Source organism: Myzus persicae, unplaced genomic scaffold, assembly GCF_001856785.1.
Source record: "Myzus persicae strain clone G006 unplaced genomic scaffold, MPER_G0061.0, whole genome shotgun sequence".
NCBI classification, from domain to species: Eukaryota; Metazoa; Arthropoda; class Insecta; order Hemiptera; family Aphididae; genus Myzus; species Myzus persicae.
Genome location: NW_019102309.1, coordinates 5,075 through 28,442, shown reverse-complemented (window position 1 = coordinate 28,442; position 23,368 = coordinate 5,075). Strand labels below are relative to the sequence as shown.

Genomic DNA, 23,368 nt, shown 5'->3' with positions numbered 1-23,368 from the left:
AGGAAACGGTTAGTTTCAACATTTGTTTTAAATGTGTGGCAAGGATTTGTTGCTAAAAATCCCGGGTGGTCACCCATCCGGGAGCTAGCAGCACCGGCCTGTAGTACCCAAATGACACCTCTGTACACCACGCCACAAGTACGTAATACGAATACGTATATTATATTGTATACTATGTCATATTACTTGCACAATAACACGTCTTATTAAATCACAATTACAATTTATACCATCATTGTTATTTTTGTTATCGCCGCATCGGTCTGGGTTTCCATGATAATTATTAAATATATTACGTATATTATTTTGATCAATATTATAATATACTCTACTCCGATACTCTGGTGTAGAAACTTTATATTTTTCATTTTAGTACCTAAATATTTTGTTTATCCCTCTAAATAGCCAATAAGTAATTTAAGATTAAAATTGACGATTAATTATCAATTAATGTTGTAGAAATAAATACTGTACCAAATAAGTTGTACATTTTTACTTGTTTACCATCAAAACATAAAATAATAACCGGTTGTCATCATTTACCATAAAATAATATCATCATTAACTATTATTATGCCACGGCATATTTAAAAATTTCAAGTCTTTATTAACTACAAAAGATAACCCAACGAAAACCGAAATTGTGAGTACAAAAATATGCCAATTATAATATATTTTATTCCTGTTTACCAACTGGTATTATAATGTATACCTATGTATGGAAAGTAATTAATTAGCGAATTTAATGAAACATTTATAATAATATGTTTAAATCGGTGGTCTTTTCAGCCAAATGGCCAAAATAATAGCTAGGGCACCCATCAACAAGAATCATAATGATAATATTAATAAGGCATAACGCAATAATATTTCATCACGGGTCATGGGCGTTTTCGCCGTTTTCGGAATTGTACAACTATTTCGCAGCAAAATGAATCGTTTATTATTTCTTCTCCGGTATTATATTGACAGTACTTAATTAGCAGTTACGATTGCGGATTCGGACCTGCCCGCATTTATGGGTACGGAGGAATTTCGGACACGTGTCAGCTGAGCGCAGACATACAACAACATATTATTATAATTCTGTAAAGAGACACTCGCCGTCCTCCACTCCGCTCGCCATGATCTAACCCTTCGCAGAAATCTCGAGTTCGTGTTGAACATGATTTCGTAAAATATGAAGTGTAATGATATTATGACGACTTTATCGCGATGGAATCGATCTGTGAACGGGACCGGTTCGCGAAAACCCTCGAGCCAGACATGCACGTGTCGATGAGGACAAAAGGGCCGCCGCCACGTGTGCCAGACACGAGGTCGCCGGCGGCGGGAAATTCGCAGACATTGCGCAGTTTTCCAGAAGTGCTCTATTTGTGTTCGTGTTTTCGGGGACGTGCCGGAAGGAATATAATATCGTGTATAGTGGCTGCCGCGGCCGGGCCAGACAGCGTTTCGCGGAATTTTCGCCGAGACACGACTTTCTGGGCACTGGGGTCTATAATATGCGATAATGACGATTACAAGGACAACGGGAAAATTAAGTTGTAATCCGACCGACGAACGATTTCTATTTCCCGATTACGAATAACGTCGGTTTGTAATAGTTTCTTTTCATATTTAACTATATAATATGAAATATAAGTCAATCAGATATCGTAGACGAGTCTTGAGACGAAAAAAAATCCCATATCGTCATTAAACTTATACTCACATATCGTCTTCGATAGTGTCATACAGATCGCATGCCGTGAATAATTCACGGACAATGCACAATATACGCATTACACACAGTTATAGTTAATACATTTGAACTATTTTATTTCAAAATAATAATAACACAAATTGCACAACATTAAGCATTAACATAGTTAAATTCTAAAAATAAATTATATAAAAAGAGTAATAATAATATAAAACTTTTTCAAACATATATTAATGGACGACTTTTTTTGTTAAAATAATTTAAGTTATAATATTATATTGAGTTCATAAAAAAATATATATTTAGATGATATTGTTAGTAAAAAAAGAAAAAAACATCGATCATTGATTAGATATTATGTTAAGAAAAAGCTCCGAAATGACTTCACTCACCACCTGATAGACAATTTATTCATTATTAATAACTAGTAGGGACCAAAATAAGGTTGGCATTACAAAATTGGATGACATAAATAAAACATTAATTGTGCGAGAATTACATTTTAGTATTGGTGTATTAAAACAATTTTTAATTAATTGCACTATTTTGTAGTTGTATACGATCCCATAGTTATTTTAAAAGAGGTGATTGTCCTGTGATTTTCGGATATTACATGCCTCGTGAGTCTTAAGTTAATTTTGATCATTTCAATGTACATAAAAAGTTAGCTGTATTGACGATTCCTTGAAATCTTACGTGTCTTATCATTGAGTTTTGGTGGAGGTGGACCCCTAGCTGCAATATGCCGATTGTGAAGACTACAAAAAAAATATTATTGCTTAAAAAAATGTATATAATCTATAATATAATGTATGTGGTGTAGATAGTGAGTTCTTTATTATATTTTGTTACTCAACACCTCAACTAATATTAGTCACAAATAAACTATAAATGAATCCCTAGAAAATTCTACATAAAAAACCAAAACTACTCACAAATAGAATAAAATAATTAATTCAAACATTAAAATATTAAATAACAATATGTATATATTTATCAAATAATATTTCACAGTAAAATGATATACTAATAATAAGATACCTCTCCAAAAAGCATAGCTTGTGATAAATGAATAATTATTGACTGGTGTTACGACCAACCTTCAAATCACATTATAATTTTTTTGTGTAGTTTCCTATGATGTGTTTAACTTTTAAAGTATAATATAATATATTCCCCCATCATTATACAATAATTTAATATTTTATTGTCCTTAATGTAGTTTTGGTTTTTTTATGCCTTGGTTGTTTTTTCCATATAATTTATAAATACTTACTATCTGTAGGTTTCCGATCTAATATAATCAATTACATGAGATACGCCAACTTGAAGTTGGTCAGCAATTGGAGCAACCCAAGGATTAAACTCCATTCTTAATACTGATTTATTTCCAAATAAATCTAAATTACCCAATTCTGGTGGTAAAACTGTAAGTCGATTAGCTTGAATATGTAACTCACGTAATCTGGGTAGATACCCAATTTCCTTTGGTATGTCAATTAAATCATTTTCTCGTAAAACGAGCTGCAAAAAAAAAAAATGAAGCATTGAAATATATAAATGATTAAAAATACACAAATGTAATATTTTCATAACTACAAATAAAACAGTTATTCAAAACAATATTTAAAGAAATTTGAGAATGTTAACAAATATAAAAATAATAAAAATGAAGATATGTTAAAATGATAAGTTTACTGATTAAAAAGTATTAAACTTACAATCTGAAGATTTTTTAACTGTCCAATTTCAGGTGGTATAGTCTCAAAATCATTATCCCCCAAGTATAATGCACGCAATGTTTCTAAAAAATGAAGAAATATACTTTACATTTTTTGAAACATTTGATTCTTAATTTAAGAATTTTACTAGTGTATAATTACCCAACATAAAAAAATTTCCTGGCAAACTGGATTCACTTAAATTATTATATGTTAAATCCAATACTTCAAGAACTGCAAACGCTCCAAAACCTCGTGGTAACGAGTCCAAACGATTCATTCTAGAAAAAACAATAGTTAATAGAACTATTATATCATGCTTTACTTTTAAGTTTTATTGTAAACAGATAAATTAAACTTACCCAACATTTAATATACGCAACTTCGGCATCGATGAAAGAGAAACTGGCAATTCTTCAATATGATTGTTAAATAAATTTAACATTTCTAACTGTGTTAAATTTGCAATCCCGGGAGGTACTTCTAAAAATATATAGTTACTAATTAGAAAAAATGTGTCATACAAACATTTTAAACAATACCATTAATAAATCATATTATTCAGAGAGTGCTTTGGCTATATACGGCCAATGCTAACATTTAACTAGTCAACGTGACGAAGTCTAATATCAGAGCTTATAAATAAAATCATTTACTGTTATATAAACTCAACAGACTTTAAAGGTTGTAAAATTTAAATGTAGTTTAGTCTTTGTTGGCGGTTTCAATTAGGTATATAAATTAAATCAAGCAATGAATACGTACTTTGTATCTTATTGTGACTTAATGTAATACGAGTAATATTATGCATATCAACTGAAATCAAATAATACAAATGTTGTTAGACATCAAAATAAAATAAACACAAAAAAATTTTTTTTTAAATATTGGGGTTTAATATAGGAAGAATGGAATTCCAAATTATTATTTCAATGTGAATAGCAAGTACCTATCCTTTTTTAGAAAATAGCAATGTATATTATTTATATTACAGCTACTTGTATTGAAGATAGTGACTTTTAAAATTGTATTAAATAATTTAATTATTGTTTATCCATTATGATTAATCTTATTTTCACCGAGTTATAACCATCTATTAGCACGGGCAGTCAAACAGGGATCCCTCCCCCTCATAAACTTTTTTCAGTATTAATAATATTATATTGTTGATATTTTTATAAAGTAAATGATGTGAATATTTATAATGATTGAAGTGGATGGTAATAAATCAGCATCATCTGACCCACTGGCCTAGAGGCATACATTTAATTAATAAATAATGGAATATTATTAAACATTTAACAGTTTAACAAAATCAAATTTAAAAAACAATCATGTGTACGAATAATAAAACACTTCATAATTAAAATCATTTTTTTATTTAAAAAAAAATTCAAAATAAAAAATTAAGTTTTTCAAGAATGCAATAGTCCAGGTTTAGTGGTTTAACTTGTAGTTGCCCCCCTTATCAATGTTTTTTTTTTTTACTCTTTAGAAAACAATTATGAACATATATTTATGCATTGAACATATTATATTATGTTTTCTTTTAATGCATTTAATGTTGGTTAATTTTAATGGGATTAAAGACCTAGTGGTGTACTTATAAAAAATAATAATGCAAAATAATAATTAGGAAACATTGTGGCAAATGATAGAGATGTCCTTATAAGGCGATAGTAAATAAGAAACAAGTTTCCATAAAAGGAAATGTTTAAATTTAGTACACTTACTGAGTCCTGGCATCTCCTCGAAGGAAACTACCCCCTTGTCCGCTAAATCCAATTCTGGATTTTGATTTTCCAGAGCTTCTTCGATCACTTTCTTCGCTTTCGACATTTTCGGGGTTGTTGGTAAACAAGAAACTGGTCCATTTTCCATGATTGGCGGGGAGTGGTACACACGTAAAAATGAAATAAAAATACTGATAATATTATCAAAAGAAACAATCAGTGTGACCATTTTATGTATTTGCCATTTAGTTATTAGAATGGGCCAAATATTATTGTATGAACTCCAAACATAAATTATTTTCATACATTCAAATATATTTAAATATTTTAATTGCATACTTAAAGTGCCGTAAATTGTACATAATAATTGTATGTATTGTTGGTCAACTACCTTTTTTTTCCAAAACATTAACTGATTGGGATATTTTTAAAAAAACAACCATAAAAAATAGTATTCTGATAATGAGATGGCGTTGATAATTGATAATTATTTATAATTGATCGTAGGCTCTATCTATAGCATGGGTCCTCAACCTTTTCCAACAAATTATCTACTTTTTAAAAATTTTAAATATCTGGTGATTTACCAATATTTCTCACAAGATCGACTGGTTGGCGACCCCTAATCCATATTCCATAGTACCTATTATTTTTTATAAACCATCATAAAAGTTTAGTTCAAAGTATAAACCAAAGATGTCTTTAAAATTAAATTTATAATTAATCATTAGGTACATTTATTCGTCAAAACGAATAAAAAGAATAAAAATCTATTATATAACTATACGCACGTACCTGTCCTAGAATACGGGTAGGTACCTATGTATTTATAAAATACAAATGTTCAAAGCTTATAGCTATTTCCTCCTACATACAACTTGAAATTTATATTCATTAACTTCTGAAGAGCTCATAGATTAATTTTGGGCTTTTCTATAGATGCTGTATTGCTGTTATTTGGTAATTATGATTAATTTACCTACTCATCTACGATCTACATATATACACAATAAAAAAATGTTTTACCGACTGATAACCATATATACAGCTAAAACTATGATAGGTACCCTTTATGTAACACACAGGACACACCTGTAAATTCGTCATTGATCGAATATTTTATATATTTCATGTAGGTACGAGGTACCTATATTTACATAAATATAGATGGTATAGTATTTCTTATAAAATTATAAATCCAAACCCACGCAACGTTAGAGCCACATACTGGAATTCCTACTCAACTCAAAACTGTTGAACAAAATCTAAACACTATATTCAATAATTCGTTTTACACTAATACATAATATTTACAACTCGCATGTAAATAACTTTTTTTGTATTTATATACCAAAACTGAATGTTTGTCCAATGATATATAGACAGGGGATGTCTCGAACTTTATTTAATAATAATAAAAAAATGTATTTCTTACTTAAAAATATAGGCAGGTACATTAAAAATAAATGATTACACTCTTTGATTTTATATGTTGATTGTAGGTATATACACTATGCGGCGTCGCGGAAGTAATGAGCAAGCAGTCCCCGCGGTGCCGTCGGTTCCAAACTGAAAAAAAAAAAGGTATATAGGTACACTATATAGGTAGGCGCCTGTCCTGTTATAATATAGAAAGAAATTAAAGCTTTTATTTCCTCAAACATCAAATAAAATTATAATAGTTTCATTATCTTCGTTTATACTATTAGGTATAATAAGAATAAGTCAGTAACACACGCCTAAATATAAATATAATATTATTGACTCGGGAGATCTATCTTGTTTTATATAGGGGTATTTTCACATTTGAACTAAAATATAAATAGCTTATAAAATAATATAAGACATGTAATATAATATTATTTATTTATATATGTACACTTCTCTTGGTCCCTCATAGCAGGTCTAAATATTCATTATATTGTTATATAGGTTCTATGTTTTTTTTTTTTGTATTATTAGCCTTTATAAAAATTTAGCTCAACAATTAAAATGTCTTACAGTAAACAAAGGTTCTATAATTTATATATGTATGATAGCTGTTATATCGTAATATATTTATATACAGAGAAACTTCCATATAAATTCTCAATAGCAACAAAAAAAAATTGATATTACAGAGAATGTCGTTAAATATAATTGCTTAAATAAATTTGTTTCTAATTTGGTTTGGTTCTCAGATATACTTCATTAAACAGAAAATGTTAAAGGGAAGTTCGTTTGGTTCGTTATATTAAAGTTATACATATGTTATACTATAATAATAGGTAGGTATAGTTTAGGTACCATCTGGGCTATGAATTCAAGCGCCTCCTTTCCAAAAACAAAAAACCATAAAAGTGTAAAAATATATTTGTTTTAGCCACCACAGTATAAAAATATATTATGCTAATGTTTGCAGTTATTGATTTATGTTTAATTACAATTTTAAATCAAATATACGAGATGCCGGGATGTAAATGTATATCCAAGTTCGATAAATTTAATATTAGGTATAATACTATAATGTATATACCAATATTTGTCTCTGTAGTAAAATATATAAAACTGTGTATGATGTTAGGTATATATATATTTATTTTTATTACAATTTTTTTAATTTATGTTTTTTATCTAGAACTTATGAAATACATACTAAAAAAAATGAAAACAAGTATAATGTGTGGTTTCATTAAAAATATAGCTCTTAAAATATTAAATAAATAGGTAGGTAGGTACTGGGTACGCTGAATTTCGAAGAGGTGTTGCACAGTCCAAGAAAAAGATTAAAGAGGTGTATTGTACTCCGTAATGCCTTGTGATTCGCCAGCACGTTATATCGTTAACCAATCAGAGACTGCCGCTCAAAGCGATGCGCATAAATGATGCGCAGTAACTTAATAGTTCGAATAGACCGTGCTCGCGGGATACTCAAGTTAGTTCGTCGCGGAGTGTCGAGTTGCACTTACCACTTTTAAGATCTGCGGGTTTTTAATTGTACGTAATTAGGTTTTATTTCCATCTCCTTTATTTCCATATCCATTCTTCTTAATTCTCTAATTTTCAATCTGTGTTATTCAACTTATCAGCTTACAAATATGTCTACATTCAGAAGAGTGAGTAATTTTTTTTAAATTAATTTTTTTTTTTACTGTTTTTTGTATGTTAATAAAAAAATTAAAATTTTTCAAATATAATTTTAGGGATCAATTTTTCTAAATCAAGACGTGCCGGAAGTCACATCACCTTCCGTGGGTCAAGATAGAAGCACTAGAGACTACAATAGTTTCTTTTCTTCACCTGATCAAAGCCTGAGTCCATCAAGAAACAATTCTGGTGAGTGCCATATTTTTTTTTTTTTAGTTCACGATATATTCATTTTTTCATTTTTAGGTGAATCGTTGAACTCTTCAGAGTACTTTTCTTTAAATACGCCGCGCAGTTCAATGATTGGTCGGCAATCTGTTCCTAATTATTCAACACGCCAATATACAGCTCAGGTGAGTTTATTATTTTTTATTTTGTAACATCTATCTATGGCAAACGTATTTTCATTAATCTCTCTGGCGCTGATTTTAACAATAATCGTTGCTATGCATTTATTCGTCTACGTTAAAATAATGTTTTTTTTTTTTTATAAAAGTTAATCTGTTATTTGAATTCAATTTCTTATATCCGCGTACTGATAATTTTTCTTTTAGGAACAGTTAGCAAATTTAAGACGCAACTCTCTCCATTTGCCATATCTCGCGGACCGAAGTGTGACAAATATGACAGATTTTGCAAGTGTTAGTAAAACTGAAGAAGTCGGTGAAATCGGGCGTAAAAATCAGCGACGACCAAAATTGGATTTATCGTTTGCCTCTTACGGCGGTTATCAGATTCCGCAACAACAGTATCGTATTTCGCCTACATTTAGTGATGGTAGCGATCCTCTTATTTCGCATCTCATGATTGGATCTAGATCTAATACTCCAGATGATTCGGACATATCCAACAGCCCGGAAGCTGTGTCGGATTTAATAGTACGTATAAAATATATTTTCTACTGCCTACATGTTTTATACTTAAAATACTTATTATTATTATTCTATTTTTAGAATCAAGTTAATATTAATCCTTATGGTTCATCTCCGCTGACTGAACAAGACTTAGCTAATATGCAACGTATATCGAGTGGGAGGTTGTCTGCTGGTGAAAATATACATCATCAAACTCAAAATTTATTGAGCACATTATTGGCTAACCAAAGTCAATATCCCACCCGATATGGTTCGCCAGCCGCTGGCCAGTCGCCTGTTTATGAGAAGAGATCTCCTCCTCCATTTTGGTCACCGACGAGACCAAAAAATGATGGCAATAATAACCAAGTTGAAAATCGAACTTTCAATCGCAATTCGTATAGTAAGTATTATGTTCAATTCGTCAATAGTTCAATATATGTATAAACTATATTACCTATATAGTTTATTTTTCTTTTGTTCCATTCTATTTACAAACCTCTTTATATTATGAGATACTATTCAATATGTATGGTGTATGCACATCGTGTATAAATCATTTTTACTGCTATATTGTTTTTATGTAAATTATTATTTTTGTTTTAGGTGGCTTACCTAAAGATCCTGTATTCACTTGGAGTGGTCAACTTCCTAAAATTGTACATAGCTCTCCGAATTATTCATGCAAAGTATTTTTAGGAGGGGTACCATGGGACATAACTGAAGATGGATTAACTATGGCTTTTGGTCAATTTGGATCTATTAAAATTGAATGGCCCGGCACGTCAACAAACATAAATCAGCCGAAAGGTTATGTGTATGTAATAATGCAATCTGATCAAATGGTGAAACAGTTGTTGGAGTCTTGTACTAAAGGGTCAAATGGAAACTATTATTTCAAAATTTCGTCTCGAAAAATGAAAGGCAAAGAAGTGCAGGTTATTCCATGGCTAATAAATGACAGTAATTGTGTCAAACATCCTTCTCAAAAATTGGACCCCACCAGGACTGTATTTGTGGGTGCATTGCATGGAATGATGAATGCCCAAGGATTATTTAGAATTATGGATGATTTGTTTGGCAATGTTTCATATGCAGGTATATATATTAATTGGACTAACAGTTTTATTTATTTTTAATGCTTTTTTTATGTTATAGGAATTGATACAGACAAGTATAAATATCCTATTGGTTCAGGCAGAGTAACCTTTAGTACTTACCAATCCTATACTAAAGCTGTAGCTGCATCATTTGTAGAAGTTAAGACTCCCAAGTTTTGCAAAATAGTAAGTTAATAATATTTTCATTCTAATTAAAGAATATTATTATTAATTGAATTTTTTTTTAGATTCAAGTTGATCCATACTTAGAAGATAGTGCTTGCAGTGTTTGTAATATTCAACTTGGGCCATACTTTTGTAGAGATCAATTGTGCTATCGTTACTATTGTCGTGGATGTTGGAATTGGAAGCATACAAGTACTACACTAAGTACCCATCGTCCTCTGATGCGAAATTCTAAGCACACTCCGACTAGCATAAGTTCACCACCAAGATTTACGTCCCCTAACAACAACAGTTTTTCTTCACCTACGCATCAGTAAGTTTAAAGCTTTTTCATATTATTTGATTTACATTTAATTGATTAATTTATTTATTGTTACAGGTTTGAAGTGGATCAATGATGAAAATTAACCACTTACTTTTTATTGTTATGTTTTGAAAAAAATTATTATTATGTATTCAGAGTACAATTTTGTTAAAATATTTATTTAATTAGTGTTCTTTATTTATTTTTTTATGATGGGCAAACTAAAAGATTATAGAATTACTGAGGTTTTCAAAAACAACAGTGTCTTTTTATTTGTTACATTAATATTACTATTCTTGAAATTTGTATTTAATTACAAAAACTATAATATGCATGATATCCTTATATAATTTTGTGAAATATACTTATTTATTTTTATTATAATCCAGTGTTTTCTTCTTTGCCCTTTTCATACTCACTTTCACTATAATTTAATGAGAACGTCTTGAAAAACCAAAGTAATTCATTTTTGTAGACTTACATGGTTAAAGTATTCCACATGCCACTTTGGATAATTTACATTTACGTCTACACCTACTTTTAACTTAAATTCTTAAATTTGATGCCTGTTGGTAGCCTGAGTAATTCAACATGAAACTAGCAGCAGACATCTACTATGTAGATATTAATGGTATAATATGTTAGTTAAATAAAACATTTATTTTTAGTAATATTAATATTACTTTTATTTTGAGTTCTATATTAACTATTGAAGTATTCACTTTGCCTTTATTACTTTGTATATAATTTTATACTTAGTAAATTAAAAATCAAACAGTAATCAAAATTATATCTATTTATTTTTGTAATATAAAATATTTAATAGATTAATATCTAATAATTTAAAATTCAATATTTATTAAGGAAGATGCAATAAAAATGTCTTAATTTTATTTTTTTAAACAATATCGCTCAAAACTCAGAATTTCCAGACATATTTGTTGATAAGTCCATATTATTAATACTAGAATTATCAGCAGCTGAACTTGAATCTATAACCATTGCACTGCTACTAGTAGTATCTCCTACGGTATTACAGCTATTTTCTCCTATATTAGTATTACTGCTAGTATCTTCTGTAGGATTGTTACTACTGGTATCTTCCATAGGATTGTTACTACTGATATCTTCTAAAGGATCAGCACTACCATCATCTTCAGTTCTCTTTTTTAATCTTCTGTTCCAGAGTCGTAAATTAGGATTTCTGAATGCTAGTACCACATCGTTATCATCATTCATTTTTAATACTCTATTGGTTTTTGGTAATTTTTTGCTTAGTTCGAGTTTTAATGATTCTGTTGCCTCATCTGAATAATCATTAAATAGAGGAGGATCTTCAATACATATTTCCAAAACACATGTTAACATGGTACTACTAAATGTATCTTCTCGCTTTTGACCCAAAGCCTTATGAAATGTATCTACAGCATCTCTAAAATTATTATTGAGTGACTGAACAAATCCAATACATGTTAATGTAGATGTGTTCATAGGAGATATGACTAAAGCCTTAAAAACAATCAAAGTTTAAATTAAAATGTTAAATTTACAAGCTATTTTTGTGTGGAGTTCTTACTTGTTTATGATACTCTAGAGCTTTATCATAGTTCTTCATCTTTCGATATACATGTCCCAAATTGTTGAAAAGTGATTCCCATTTATTAGCTATTATGGGTTGTTTTATCTGTTTAATTCTTTCAAGTGCGTCAAGGAAATTTAATTCAGCATCTTTGTACCTTGAAACGGAGAACAATTAAATTATAGTAAGATGCAAAATACTAGTTATTGTAGATTTGACAAATACAATTTGGTTCTAGTTTCATCAAATAATAAAAAAACAATTATTATAGCTATATTTTTTTTGTCTGATAGCATTCAATAAATTGCAACATTTTGTCTAAATATCTTCTTTTTTTTTAAGCATAAGAATATTGCTCAGAGTGGTTAGCGGTTAAAATTCCTACTTAAACTGACAGCTAAAGTAAATAAATACTGTTGATAGTCATTTGGTATAGTTAAATGTATAATAAGTTTAACACTTTAGTTTTGTCCTTACGCCAAGACAATAAAATAAACAAATTATGTGATAAATTAAAAAGTGGGTGATGGAAACATACCCTATATACTCTCATTTATGTGCAGAAGGAACCTTGGTTCCTATAACCCAAGTATTAACTAAAGTTTAATACTTTAATCATTAATTATATAAAATAATCAAGCAGTCCATTATCGGAATTATATAAATTACCAATCAACTATTATCATCTTGATTATCTGTTTAGTAAAAACTATATTATACATTGTTCGACTATTTATAAAATATTTGAATTAGTGAGGTTACATGTTTAGCCTTTCATTTCCACTATGTTTAAAGTTGATCACATTTTATATTGTACACACCCTAAAACCACAAGTATTATTGCATACTTTGTATAATCACCAATATTGTTTTGAATTTTTTATATTGTTGATATGCTTATTTTTAAAATTAAACTAAATTATTCAGTTAAAAAAAACTTATTTGCATTAAGAGGACGTCATGCCTGCATCATTGTCTCATTTTACAAATGTATAATATTGCAAAAGCTATTTAGGGTGGGACGACTTTATTTCCTCCGTATTTATAGTAGAATCACCAACATTTCAGAACGCATAGGAATGAACTTATATGTGACATAGTTTTAACTGTACTGATGGTACTGACCAATACATTTTAATGACTCACACTAATAACTATAATTGTATTTATAATAACCTAACCCTCCAAATAATAAAAACAAAACTTAGTCACAGAAATTTCCATCCTCTATGGATTGTGAATTCAATTTTACTATAAATATAGAGGGGAGTAAAGTTGTCCCCCGTAGAACAGTTTTTGCTACATTTTACATTTATAAGAGAGAAAACACAATTGTGTACCACGTTCGTCCTCTTAAAAGGTATTATTCTCTTTTTATTTCATTTGAAATACCGATGGTGGTAATTTGATTAAAACGCCATATCTTAACTTCTATATAGTCAAATTTCAAATTCTATTTACATGAATCTAATACAGAGAAAAACATGGGTAAAACATTTTATTCGGTAAAGGTGCTACTACTAGTATACTGAACTATATGATTGAAATCATCTATCATTGATTATTCATTTTGTACCTATTTATTGAATTATTTCATTATCTTGCTTTATTGAATTTTAACTAAAGTATATGAGAAGTATTTTATTTTTGTTTTCTATCGTAATAAATTAAGTATTTTATTTTAAACTTTCCCAGTTAAACATTAAAGTAAGTAAATATTCAATCAATAGCGTTTATACAAATTTTGATTTAGAAATAAAATTTAAAGTACAGTTAAAAAGTCCATACTAAAATTACTTCAGATTTTTTAAGTTTTTAAAAAGTGTCTTATTGTGGTTTAGACTATTTCTTTTTTAAAATTTAGAGTAACAACAATGTAATCAAAATTTAAGGTAGTAGCTTTTATTTTATTAAATGTATAATAGTTCTACAGATTTTAGGTCCATGAAAATATGTTAAAAAGAGATAGATAGTCTATGATGATTTTAAAATTCTATAATTTTTATGGTAAAAGAGGAAAAATCACAGACTTATTTTCTTCATATCTTAACAGGTCACAGTTAATAAGGATTAATAATAATTAAAATGATAATCAACAATGCATGGGGTACCACAAGGTACTTGGACCTATTCTATCCAGAATTTTTGTTAATGATCTTTCAATTTAAAAAAAATAAATGGTAAACTCATACCATATGCTGATGACACAGTAATTTTAATTAAAGGGAGTAATTTAACTGAAATCAATAATTCTAAGACACTTTTTTAAAAATTGAGTACTTTTCTTTGCCACAATCTATAATTGGATATGGTACAGAAAAGACAGAACGTATATATACATTTGTCTAACTTGGAGCTTACAACTCGCACATTAATTAAAATAATGCTTAAGAAGCCTATGTCTTACCCAACAAACAATTTATAAACATAGTTTAATGTTCTTCATTTAAATTATCTTTACAATAATAATGTTATTATGTGTGTGTGTTAAAAGTATTTATTTACGCCACGGTATGAATATAACACAATTATAGTAATTTAAATGATTTAAAAGTTAACAGACATTTTGGAAAAATTAATACAATACTGTAGGTATTAATCTTTGTAAGAAATTAAATATTGAATTAAACAAATTTAAAAATAAAAAAATGTTAGTAGATTTTATAAACTATACTTTAAGTAAAATATAAATTATACAGCAATCATATTATAATTTAGACACTACATATAGTAAACTACCAGTTTTATCTAGTTAGCTTTAAACATTATTAATTAATATTAAATGATAAAGAGTAAGAATTTTAAAAATAATTTTAGTTTAATATGTATGCATTTTATAAAAATTATGTTCATTAAATTATATACATTTACAAGTAATGTTTTCAGTCTTGGTTTAGTCTGTGACCCGCTTTTTGGCTGAATTATTAAGCTCCTGTCAAGGCACACATGGTCAAGTTTAGCTACATAAAAAATAATGAAGCTTATGGTCCATAACAAATATAGCTGAATGGGTTAAAGTCGAACCAACATTCGATAAGTATTTATCAATAATTATTGTTTACTAATGATGCATTTTATACTGCTCTCAGTGGCACAGTGATAACAAATAAGTACTGTTTTAATCTAAAAGTTATAAATTCATAAACAATGAACGTTTTGAAGATAATTTATAGTTAATAAAATTCAGTGTATTAATGCATGTATAATGATTTAACATACCTGTGGCTTTGAAAAGCAATAACTCCTAATTCATGTAACACAAATGGATCGTTTGGAGCAATTTCCAAAGCTTCTTTCAAATATTTTTGAGCCATGACAATGTTATTTGTTAACGAACATTCCAGACCAATATATAGAAGAGGCAAATGACATCTAAAAATAAAAATAAATCTTAATGCATATTAATATACTTATTATTGTTATCAAAAATAAAAAAATACTAACCCTTTTAAAAGTTGTGATGCTTTAAAATAAGCTGCCATTGCTTGATCATGTTCATTTTCAACTGCAAATGAATGACCATAAGCTAACCAAGCTGGTCCAAAAGTATTATCAAGATTAGTAGCTTTTCCTAAATATCTTCTACTTTGATCTCGTTTGCCTATAATTTAATATAATATAGAATTAATGATTTCATAGATTAATTAATTACTAAATACCTATAAGATAATAATAACACCCAACAGCAAACCATGCGATTGCCTGATCTGGTTGAAGATCCACCAATTTATGTGCTAAATAAAACAATTCTAAAAAAAAAAATTAGGATAATTTAATTAAATATTCAACATTTTGTAGACTTATATTCCATACCGTTTGATTTTTCTAATTCCACTAGACAAGCAATGTGTATTGGTAAGCAGTCAGGATGATATGGATCTTGTTTCAAAACACTTTCAGTAATTTGAAAACAGTCTTTGTAGGCACAAGCATAGTAATGTCTTTCAGCTTCAGCCTCTTGAATATCCAGATTATCCATTATTAATTCAACAGGAATGTCAAATTGTGAAAATGGACCAGTTAACTTTGGTTCTTGGTATTTTTTTAACAGCACTTCATACAAAGGTTTTGTAATGCAATCATTTGGATGATTACTCCATGGCAATGACTGAATTAACATTTGTTCTAAAATCAATTTAAAATAACATAACTTTATTATTTATATCCTTTTATATAAGAGGTTAGAGGAGTGTGGAAAACTTGAAACAGTATAAGTTTAAAAAATTGAATCTGGCTTTAGATTTTTGTACTTATTCAAAATTCAAACTTAATGATCAATAATCAAAACTTAACTAAACCAAAATAAAATAAATAGTTTAAAATATAAATGATTCTGTTAAGCAATTTTCTAATTTTAAAAATCAAGAATTCCACAATTTTTGCTTAAGTCACACAAATATTCTATTGACATATTGTTATATTACTGATTTAAAACATTATCTATTTTATTATTAGTTATTAGTAAATTACATAGTAAAAATAGAATCCATCATTAAGTTTTAATTTTCTATATTTATAGTATTAATTATCCCAGCCAAACAGGCATCAACTTAATTTTATATCCGGGGTAAATTAATAATTAATACAATGCTTATTAGGTTAATTAGTTTATAATAGTATTTAGACAATTATACAATTTAGAATGTAGTGTAAACAGTTAAATTGAATATTTTTTTTTATCAGCTTTTAGAACACTATTATTATAGCTCAACAGTCAAAGTAATGCAAACAAAAGGATAATGCATTTATTAATGTAATACCATATTGTATGATATATTATTAATGTAATTATTGTGCAATGACGTAATGTAATATTGTTATGGTTGGGTGATGGAGGAATATGAAGATTTAGTGTGGATAGGGGAATAATTAGGAAATAATGACTTGTATTTTTTTACTTTAAATGGTGCTGGTTTGGCTAAATAATTTTATGTTATTTGAGGAGGGATTTGTAGGCTGGACATCCCTTGTAATTGGAGGGGTATGATCACATCTACAAGGGCACACTTAGCAGTTCCGTAGAATAGAATAATAACCTATAATAGTTTCTATAAGTAGGTATCAATTAAAATTGATATTAAAAATACTAAAGCTAAAGTAATATTTAGTTTTAGCTGTATGCCAATAATAATTTGAAAAATATGGAATAAAAGTTCAAATGGTCCGGTCTAACTAGGAAAAATTTGCAGTATATAAAAAACAATAGGTAGTTAAAAATTATTAACCAACCTTCAAATGAAGTCAACATTTGATGCTGTATAAGAGCTTGAAATGCATCATAACAATGTACATCATTTCTCAAAGCTTCTCTATAACAATCTGTTGCAAAATTCCTGTTATCTAATGCTTCATATATTTTTCCTTTTATACAAAATAATGCACTTTGAACCTAAAAAATAACGGTTGTTGAAATTTTCATTCTTATTTATTAAAAGTAAAATTGTATACTGACATTAAAATGAGTCAAACCATCATGAGACTTCATATCTTGTTGTTGAAGTGATACATTACATGATGTTGGATTTATTTCTGAATTAATAATGTTAGCGGCTTCTGTATAGTCTTTGGCTTCTACTAAACATCTTAATACCATGTAGTAACATAACATATCAGTCTTAAAAAACAAAAATAATTATTATTAAAAGTTCAAAATATACATACATTTTAAACAATTATTTATTTATAATTCAATTGTTCTTACTTTGTCCAACCCTTTATTTTTTATTAGCATGACCGCTCTTTGATACTGTCTTAACAAAAACATGCAACTAGCTAGTTGATAAATATCTCTTGGATCAAAATGACTTAAAGTGGCTGCTTTATCAGCCCAAAATAATGCAGATGAGAATAATTGCTAATAAAATACAAAAGATTATTAATTATTTAAAATATAACTGTACAAGTTGATGGTAAAGAAAAATACCAAATCCAGATGAGTGCGAACTAGCTTTCTGCATTTTTCCAAATGAGGATTATTACTCTGCTTCATACTTGAATTTTCCAAGTAGGTATAAACACGTCCGATGCGAATCCACGAACTATACGCTACAACACTACACAGGAGACACTGAGGACTGAATCGGGACTAGAGAACTAGACAGCAGACACTAATCACTATAGTCACTACAGTTACAGGATTTTAATTTATACAAAATATGCCGCATCCATAAGTTTATCAATAATAATGAATGATATTTTAGTCGAATTGTTTATAGATAACAAAGATATGGAAGGTACCCGCGGTATACCAGTGTTACCAGGAATTTGTTTTCATTTCACCGGGTTTTTAAGGCGCTTTGAGGCTATTACACATTTTACATCGTCTCCGTATCCGTGTAAACCGTGGTGTCCGTGTTCAACATTTTCTTGTTACACACTTATGTAGTTATGTCTTAAACAGTTAAACACTAAATTAAATAATATTGTTCAGGTCAAGGTGTATTAATAAATACGCCTTGGTTCAGATTCACTATATTCACTAATCATCAATAACCAACATTTGGTAGAAATGCAGTTTAGTTCCTTCTCGCCAACTCGATTTTTTTATATCGAACCTTCTGTAACTCGACGAGTTAAGAACGATGGTGATGGTGTGCAATCAGAATTGGTCACTCGGACTGCTAGTGTACTTTTTGTTTTTAAAGGACATTTCCTGAGATTTTTTAGGACATTAGAATCCCAGTCTTATTAAGTACCAAATTAAAACAGTATTTTAGTAAGACTATACATTAATTCATTACAGATTGTTATAAAATTAAAATGATCAATGATTTATCAAATTTCTGGTATTTGTTTTAATTTTTTGATCCATCTCGAAATAACGTCTTCTCCTCCACGATTGTTATGAATCAAATGCTATATTGTAAGGGAGTTGTATAGGCAACCACTAGTGAAATTTATCGCTGTCAGTGAAATTGATCTCTATGTCGCCAACATTGAGTTTCTCGTAATGTCGTACCTTGTACCTATATTATAATTTATAATGTATTTGAGATTTGTTAAAATCGTTAGAAACAATTTCGGATTACGTATCAATCAAGTTGTTTATTTATTATTTAATAATAATTTAGATTTTAGATTGAATGTAGATTATACCTTTTCAGAGTTGACAATATATTTAAGACTTATTTGTCATTTTATGATAAGTCTTTAATCGTTGAATTACGTTTATTAGGTAAACAAGAAGAAAAATCATCGCCCGCAATGAGTTCAATCACAGATTTTTTCCCTATTGATTATAGTAAATTTCAGTATTTTACTAAATTTTAACATTATAATACTTCAATACAATTAGTAATTAAAGTTGATTTATTTCTTTTTTTTTCAAAATTAAGGAGTGCAGTGGAGCCAAACCCAAGAGAAATTTGTATTCAAGAGAAAAACAGATATGTGATTAAATTATAATCAAAGAAAAAAAATTCAATCTCCAAAAGAAAATTTAAAACCATCAAATAAATTCCCATGCATCAATATTCAGGTACAATATCAGTCTATTATTTAAGTGTAAAAACATATTAAATTAATTGATTGTGATGAATTTAATATTTAATTGCTACAAGGTAGGTTTTAATCATAGGATGGAAGGAAAATATTTAGAAATCTATAATTCTGAGAAATAATTAAAATAACTATAATTCTTTAAACTAGTTTAAAAAGAAAAATATTTTTATGTACATATTTTAAATATTCTGTCCTTAAATTGTAGGCTACAATTAAATAACTACACCTAGAGAACATTTTGAACTACTTACTACTTAGTTTATAAAAAAAATGAGAATGTTATTTATGGTAATATGGTGAACATCTGTGTTTTGGCATTTTGCTATGTACCAATTAATTTAGTCCATTCTATTTAAGTTAATTAAAAATATTAATGTATATTTTTTGCTAGTAATGTGCATATGTTATTATACATTTTATACTTACAAATATTTGCAGACTTTCAAATTGAGACAAGGGCCAAATAAAGAAACCATTCTAGAAAACTCAAAAAGTGAAATAATTTCCATAGACTTGGGTCAAATTGATACTAGTGTCAATGCAAAATTATTATCGACTTTTGAAGATCGAGGTACTTAAGTAACCACATTTAATTTTATGGCTTGGTGCAAGAAATGCTAGTATCATACTTTGATTATGTTCACAGATCAAAAAAAAAAAAAAAAATTGGCCAATTCTTAAAATTAAAATAGGGTCTTTAAAATGTTGTTACTTAATGAAATTAATTTTTATTTTATTGTGACACTTGTTTTGTTTTTAACTGTAAATGTCTAAGTTTTATTTAGACATTGGCCACTCAGAAAAAAAAATTTACCCATGTTTGACATTGGCCAAAAACTAAAATTGTATACCTGATATTAATATTTAATTGCACATAAGTCATAATATTAGTAACTTAAATTATTTATAAACTTTATTTATTGTTTTCGAAATGGCCAATAGCGACAAAGGCCCATAATATAAACTGATCCACTTCTATTGATTATTGTTAAAGTGGCCAATGTCAAATCTCATTTGATTATACTGCATTAAAGACATCGACTGTTCAACATAAGTGAAATGATCAAATTTTAATGACACTGGGAAAATAATATCAAATTTGTCCATATGTGACTTCAGCCTTGCTCCAAGCCACAGAATTATATCATTGGTTATTAAATGTTACAACTAATTCTGCAATGCTTTACCACACACATTTATGCAACTCCAAACAAAGTTATACAATAACACTTTTAAAACTGCATATTTCAATTTATTTTTAAACCTGAGTATAAAATATTAGATCAATATTTTTATTTATTAAGTTATTATACTGACTTTTATTTTACATGAATGCAATGTAATCACAGTTAACTAACTACTGGTCCATTATTATTCAACAAATTCACAAAGATTATGATGTTACGAAAATGTTTTATTATAGCTACACAAACAGTAAATCCGTTTCTAAAGAAGAAGTGAAATTAAGAGATAATATTTTCTGATGTCCATCAAAGACTTCAGATATGGCTGAACAATCTCAACAAGATGACAATAAACCCAAAAGTAAAGAAGAACATTTAGTTGGACTTTGAAGAAACATAATATTTCAAGAATTAAAAGAGAAAATGGAAGATGAAAACAATAAAAGGGTAACAGTTAATAATTTTAAATTATCTAAACTTGACAATCATTTTCTATATAATACATTTTATTGATATAGATTATGATCAGTTGATATTGCAAATGAATATGTTGACCATCATTTCAGATATATAGAAGATGAAAAAAGAACGTAAACACATTGCAAAAGTGAAAAGAATTGGATCAAGTAAAATTAGGTATTAAACTGTTTTCCAAAGAGGAATAGTATGTTAAAACTTAAAATCAATCAGAAATAACTGTTTCTTACAAATAATAAATACAATATTATCATATTAATAAAGCCGATAACTGGTGTGTATTTACAAAAATATTAATTGTGAATTAACCAGTGTTTAAAAGAAATTTTATTTTACCATTACTGTAATTTTTTTTAATTTGTCAATATTATACAGTTATTAAGAGGGCGCACTAGTGAACAAAATGTGGCATAAAAACATGGTTTCGTTCTTCAAATAATACAGCTCATTGAAACGGTTTTCAGTAAAAATACCTGTTATAAAAATTCCGGGGAGAGCATTAAATAATGATAAAAATATACACGGACTAAGATATTTTGAATTATAATATTGTATCAGATATTAATTATCTTATGGTTCTTTAATATTTCTTAGTTCTCACAAGGAAGTAGTAAGATCCCATCCTTAATATTAGAATAATTTATGGAAAAATATGGGTAATCTTAAAGAATAAAGACTAAACCATATTGTATAATATGACAAAAGACAAGATGTCATGTTAACCACAATTAAAATTTGTTTAGAAAAATCTATAGCACAACTAAAGCCGTAGTCATTATTTCTATAGCGGTGTTAACAGTTATCCTAATCACAGACCAACATGAACAAATCCTTCGCAGGCAAATGAATTTTGAGAATCAAAAAAAAAGTTGATGAAATAAATGTGCATTAAAATCAAATATTAAAGACTGTTGTCTACAATATCACTAATATCAGGATTCCTAAACTCATAGCTTTATGTACAATAATTAGATCATGAAACAATGAATATTTATACAGCACTAAGTGCAGGTTATCAAAACTTAAAATTTGATTTAAATAATTGAGTTAAAGGCGGACTGGGCGCCTGCAGGCAAATGCATTTTGAGAATAAAAAAAAAAGAAGATATGAAAAAATGAGCATTAAAACAAACATTAAAGACGGAAGTTTACAATATTAGTATTCCTAAACTTAATGAGTTATTAACAATAATTATATCATGAGGAAATAAATATTCTTAAGCATCAGCTGGTTATCAACATGTAAAAAATGTGAATAAAAAATTGAAATTAAGTTAAATTATAAAAAAAAAATTGGAATGAGGGTATGGTAGCCCGCAGGCAAATGCGTTTTGAGAATCAAAAAAAATAAAAAATATGAAAAAATCAAATATAATTCAATTTTAAAAATAAAAATGGGGAGGGGGGCTTGGGCACCCGCAGGCAAATGCGTTTTGAGAATCAAAACAAATAATAATATGAAAAAAGTTGCATAAAAAACAAACATTAAAGACTGCAGTCTATAATGTCAGTTTGCCTAAATCCATAGCGTCATTTACAAAAATTATATCACGAGAAAATGAATATTTTATAGAACTAAATGGTTATGAAAATTTGAAAAATGTGAATAAAAAGTCGAACAAGAGTTAAGTTATAGAAAAAAAATTTGAAGGGGGGCACGGGCGCAAACGGGCAAATGGATTTTGAGAATCAAAAAAAATAAAAATATGAAAAAATCAAATATAATTCAATTTTAAAAACAAAAATGGAAGGGGGGCTTGGGCGCCCGTAGGCAAACGCGTTTTGAGCATCAAAAAAAAAAAAAAAAATATGAAATAAGTTGCATAAAAAACAAACATTAAAGGCTGTAGTCTATAATGTCAGTTTGCCTAAATCCATAGCATTATTTACAATAATTAA

At 28.2% G+C, this 23,368-nt stretch overlaps 3 protein-coding genes and 1 pseudogene across 3 annotated transcripts; 2 read left to right on the top strand and 2 right to left on the bottom strand.

Annotated features, from left to right (window-relative positions):
- Positions 1-2,089: 2,089 nt before the first annotated feature.
- Positions 2,090-5,350, bottom strand: LOC111031858 (ras suppressor protein 1). The gene is made up of 7 exons (XM_022311965.1): positions 5,160-5,350; positions 4,192-4,242; positions 3,789-3,909; positions 3,589-3,707; positions 3,427-3,509; positions 2,982-3,229; positions 2,090-2,463 (listed from the first exon to the last, which is right to left on the bottom strand). The coding sequence occupies exons 1-7, from the start codon at positions 5,305-5,307 to the stop codon at positions 2,370-2,372; spliced, it is 864 nt and encodes a 287-aa protein (XP_022167657.1). The 5' UTR covers positions 5,308-5,350; the 3' UTR covers positions 2,090-2,369.
- A 2,708-nt stretch (positions 5,351-8,058) lies between these two features.
- LOC111031850 (cytoplasmic polyadenylation element-binding protein 1) lies at positions 8,059-10,859 on the top strand. The gene is made up of 9 exons (XM_022311957.1): positions 8,059-8,254; positions 8,342-8,474; positions 8,532-8,638; positions 8,840-9,163; positions 9,239-9,542; positions 9,746-10,237; positions 10,298-10,425; positions 10,488-10,738; positions 10,805-10,859. Exons 1-9 carry the CDS (start codon positions 8,237-8,239, stop codon positions 10,821-10,823), a joined length of 1,776 nt encoding a protein of 591 aa, XP_022167649.1. The 5' UTR covers positions 8,059-8,236; the 3' UTR covers positions 10,824-10,859.
- Positions 10,860-11,584: 725 nt separating this feature from the next.
- LOC111031849 (cell division cycle protein 16 homolog) lies at positions 11,585-18,493 on the bottom strand. The gene is made up of 10 exons (XM_022311956.1): positions 18,232-18,493; positions 18,010-18,162; positions 17,761-17,922; positions 17,538-17,697; positions 16,122-16,433; positions 15,968-16,057; positions 15,753-15,909; positions 15,528-15,680; positions 12,306-12,465; positions 11,585-12,238 (listed from the first exon to the last, which is right to left on the bottom strand). The coding sequence occupies exons 1-10, from the start codon at positions 18,295-18,297 to the stop codon at positions 11,642-11,644; spliced, it is 2,010 nt and encodes a 669-aa protein (XP_022167648.1). The 5' UTR covers positions 18,298-18,493; the 3' UTR covers positions 11,585-11,641.
- Positions 18,494-19,734: 1,241 nt separating this feature from the next.
- On the top strand, positions 19,735-21,705 carry LOC111031852 (annotated as a pseudogene).
- The last annotated feature ends 1,663 nt before the right edge of the window (positions 21,706-23,368 follow it).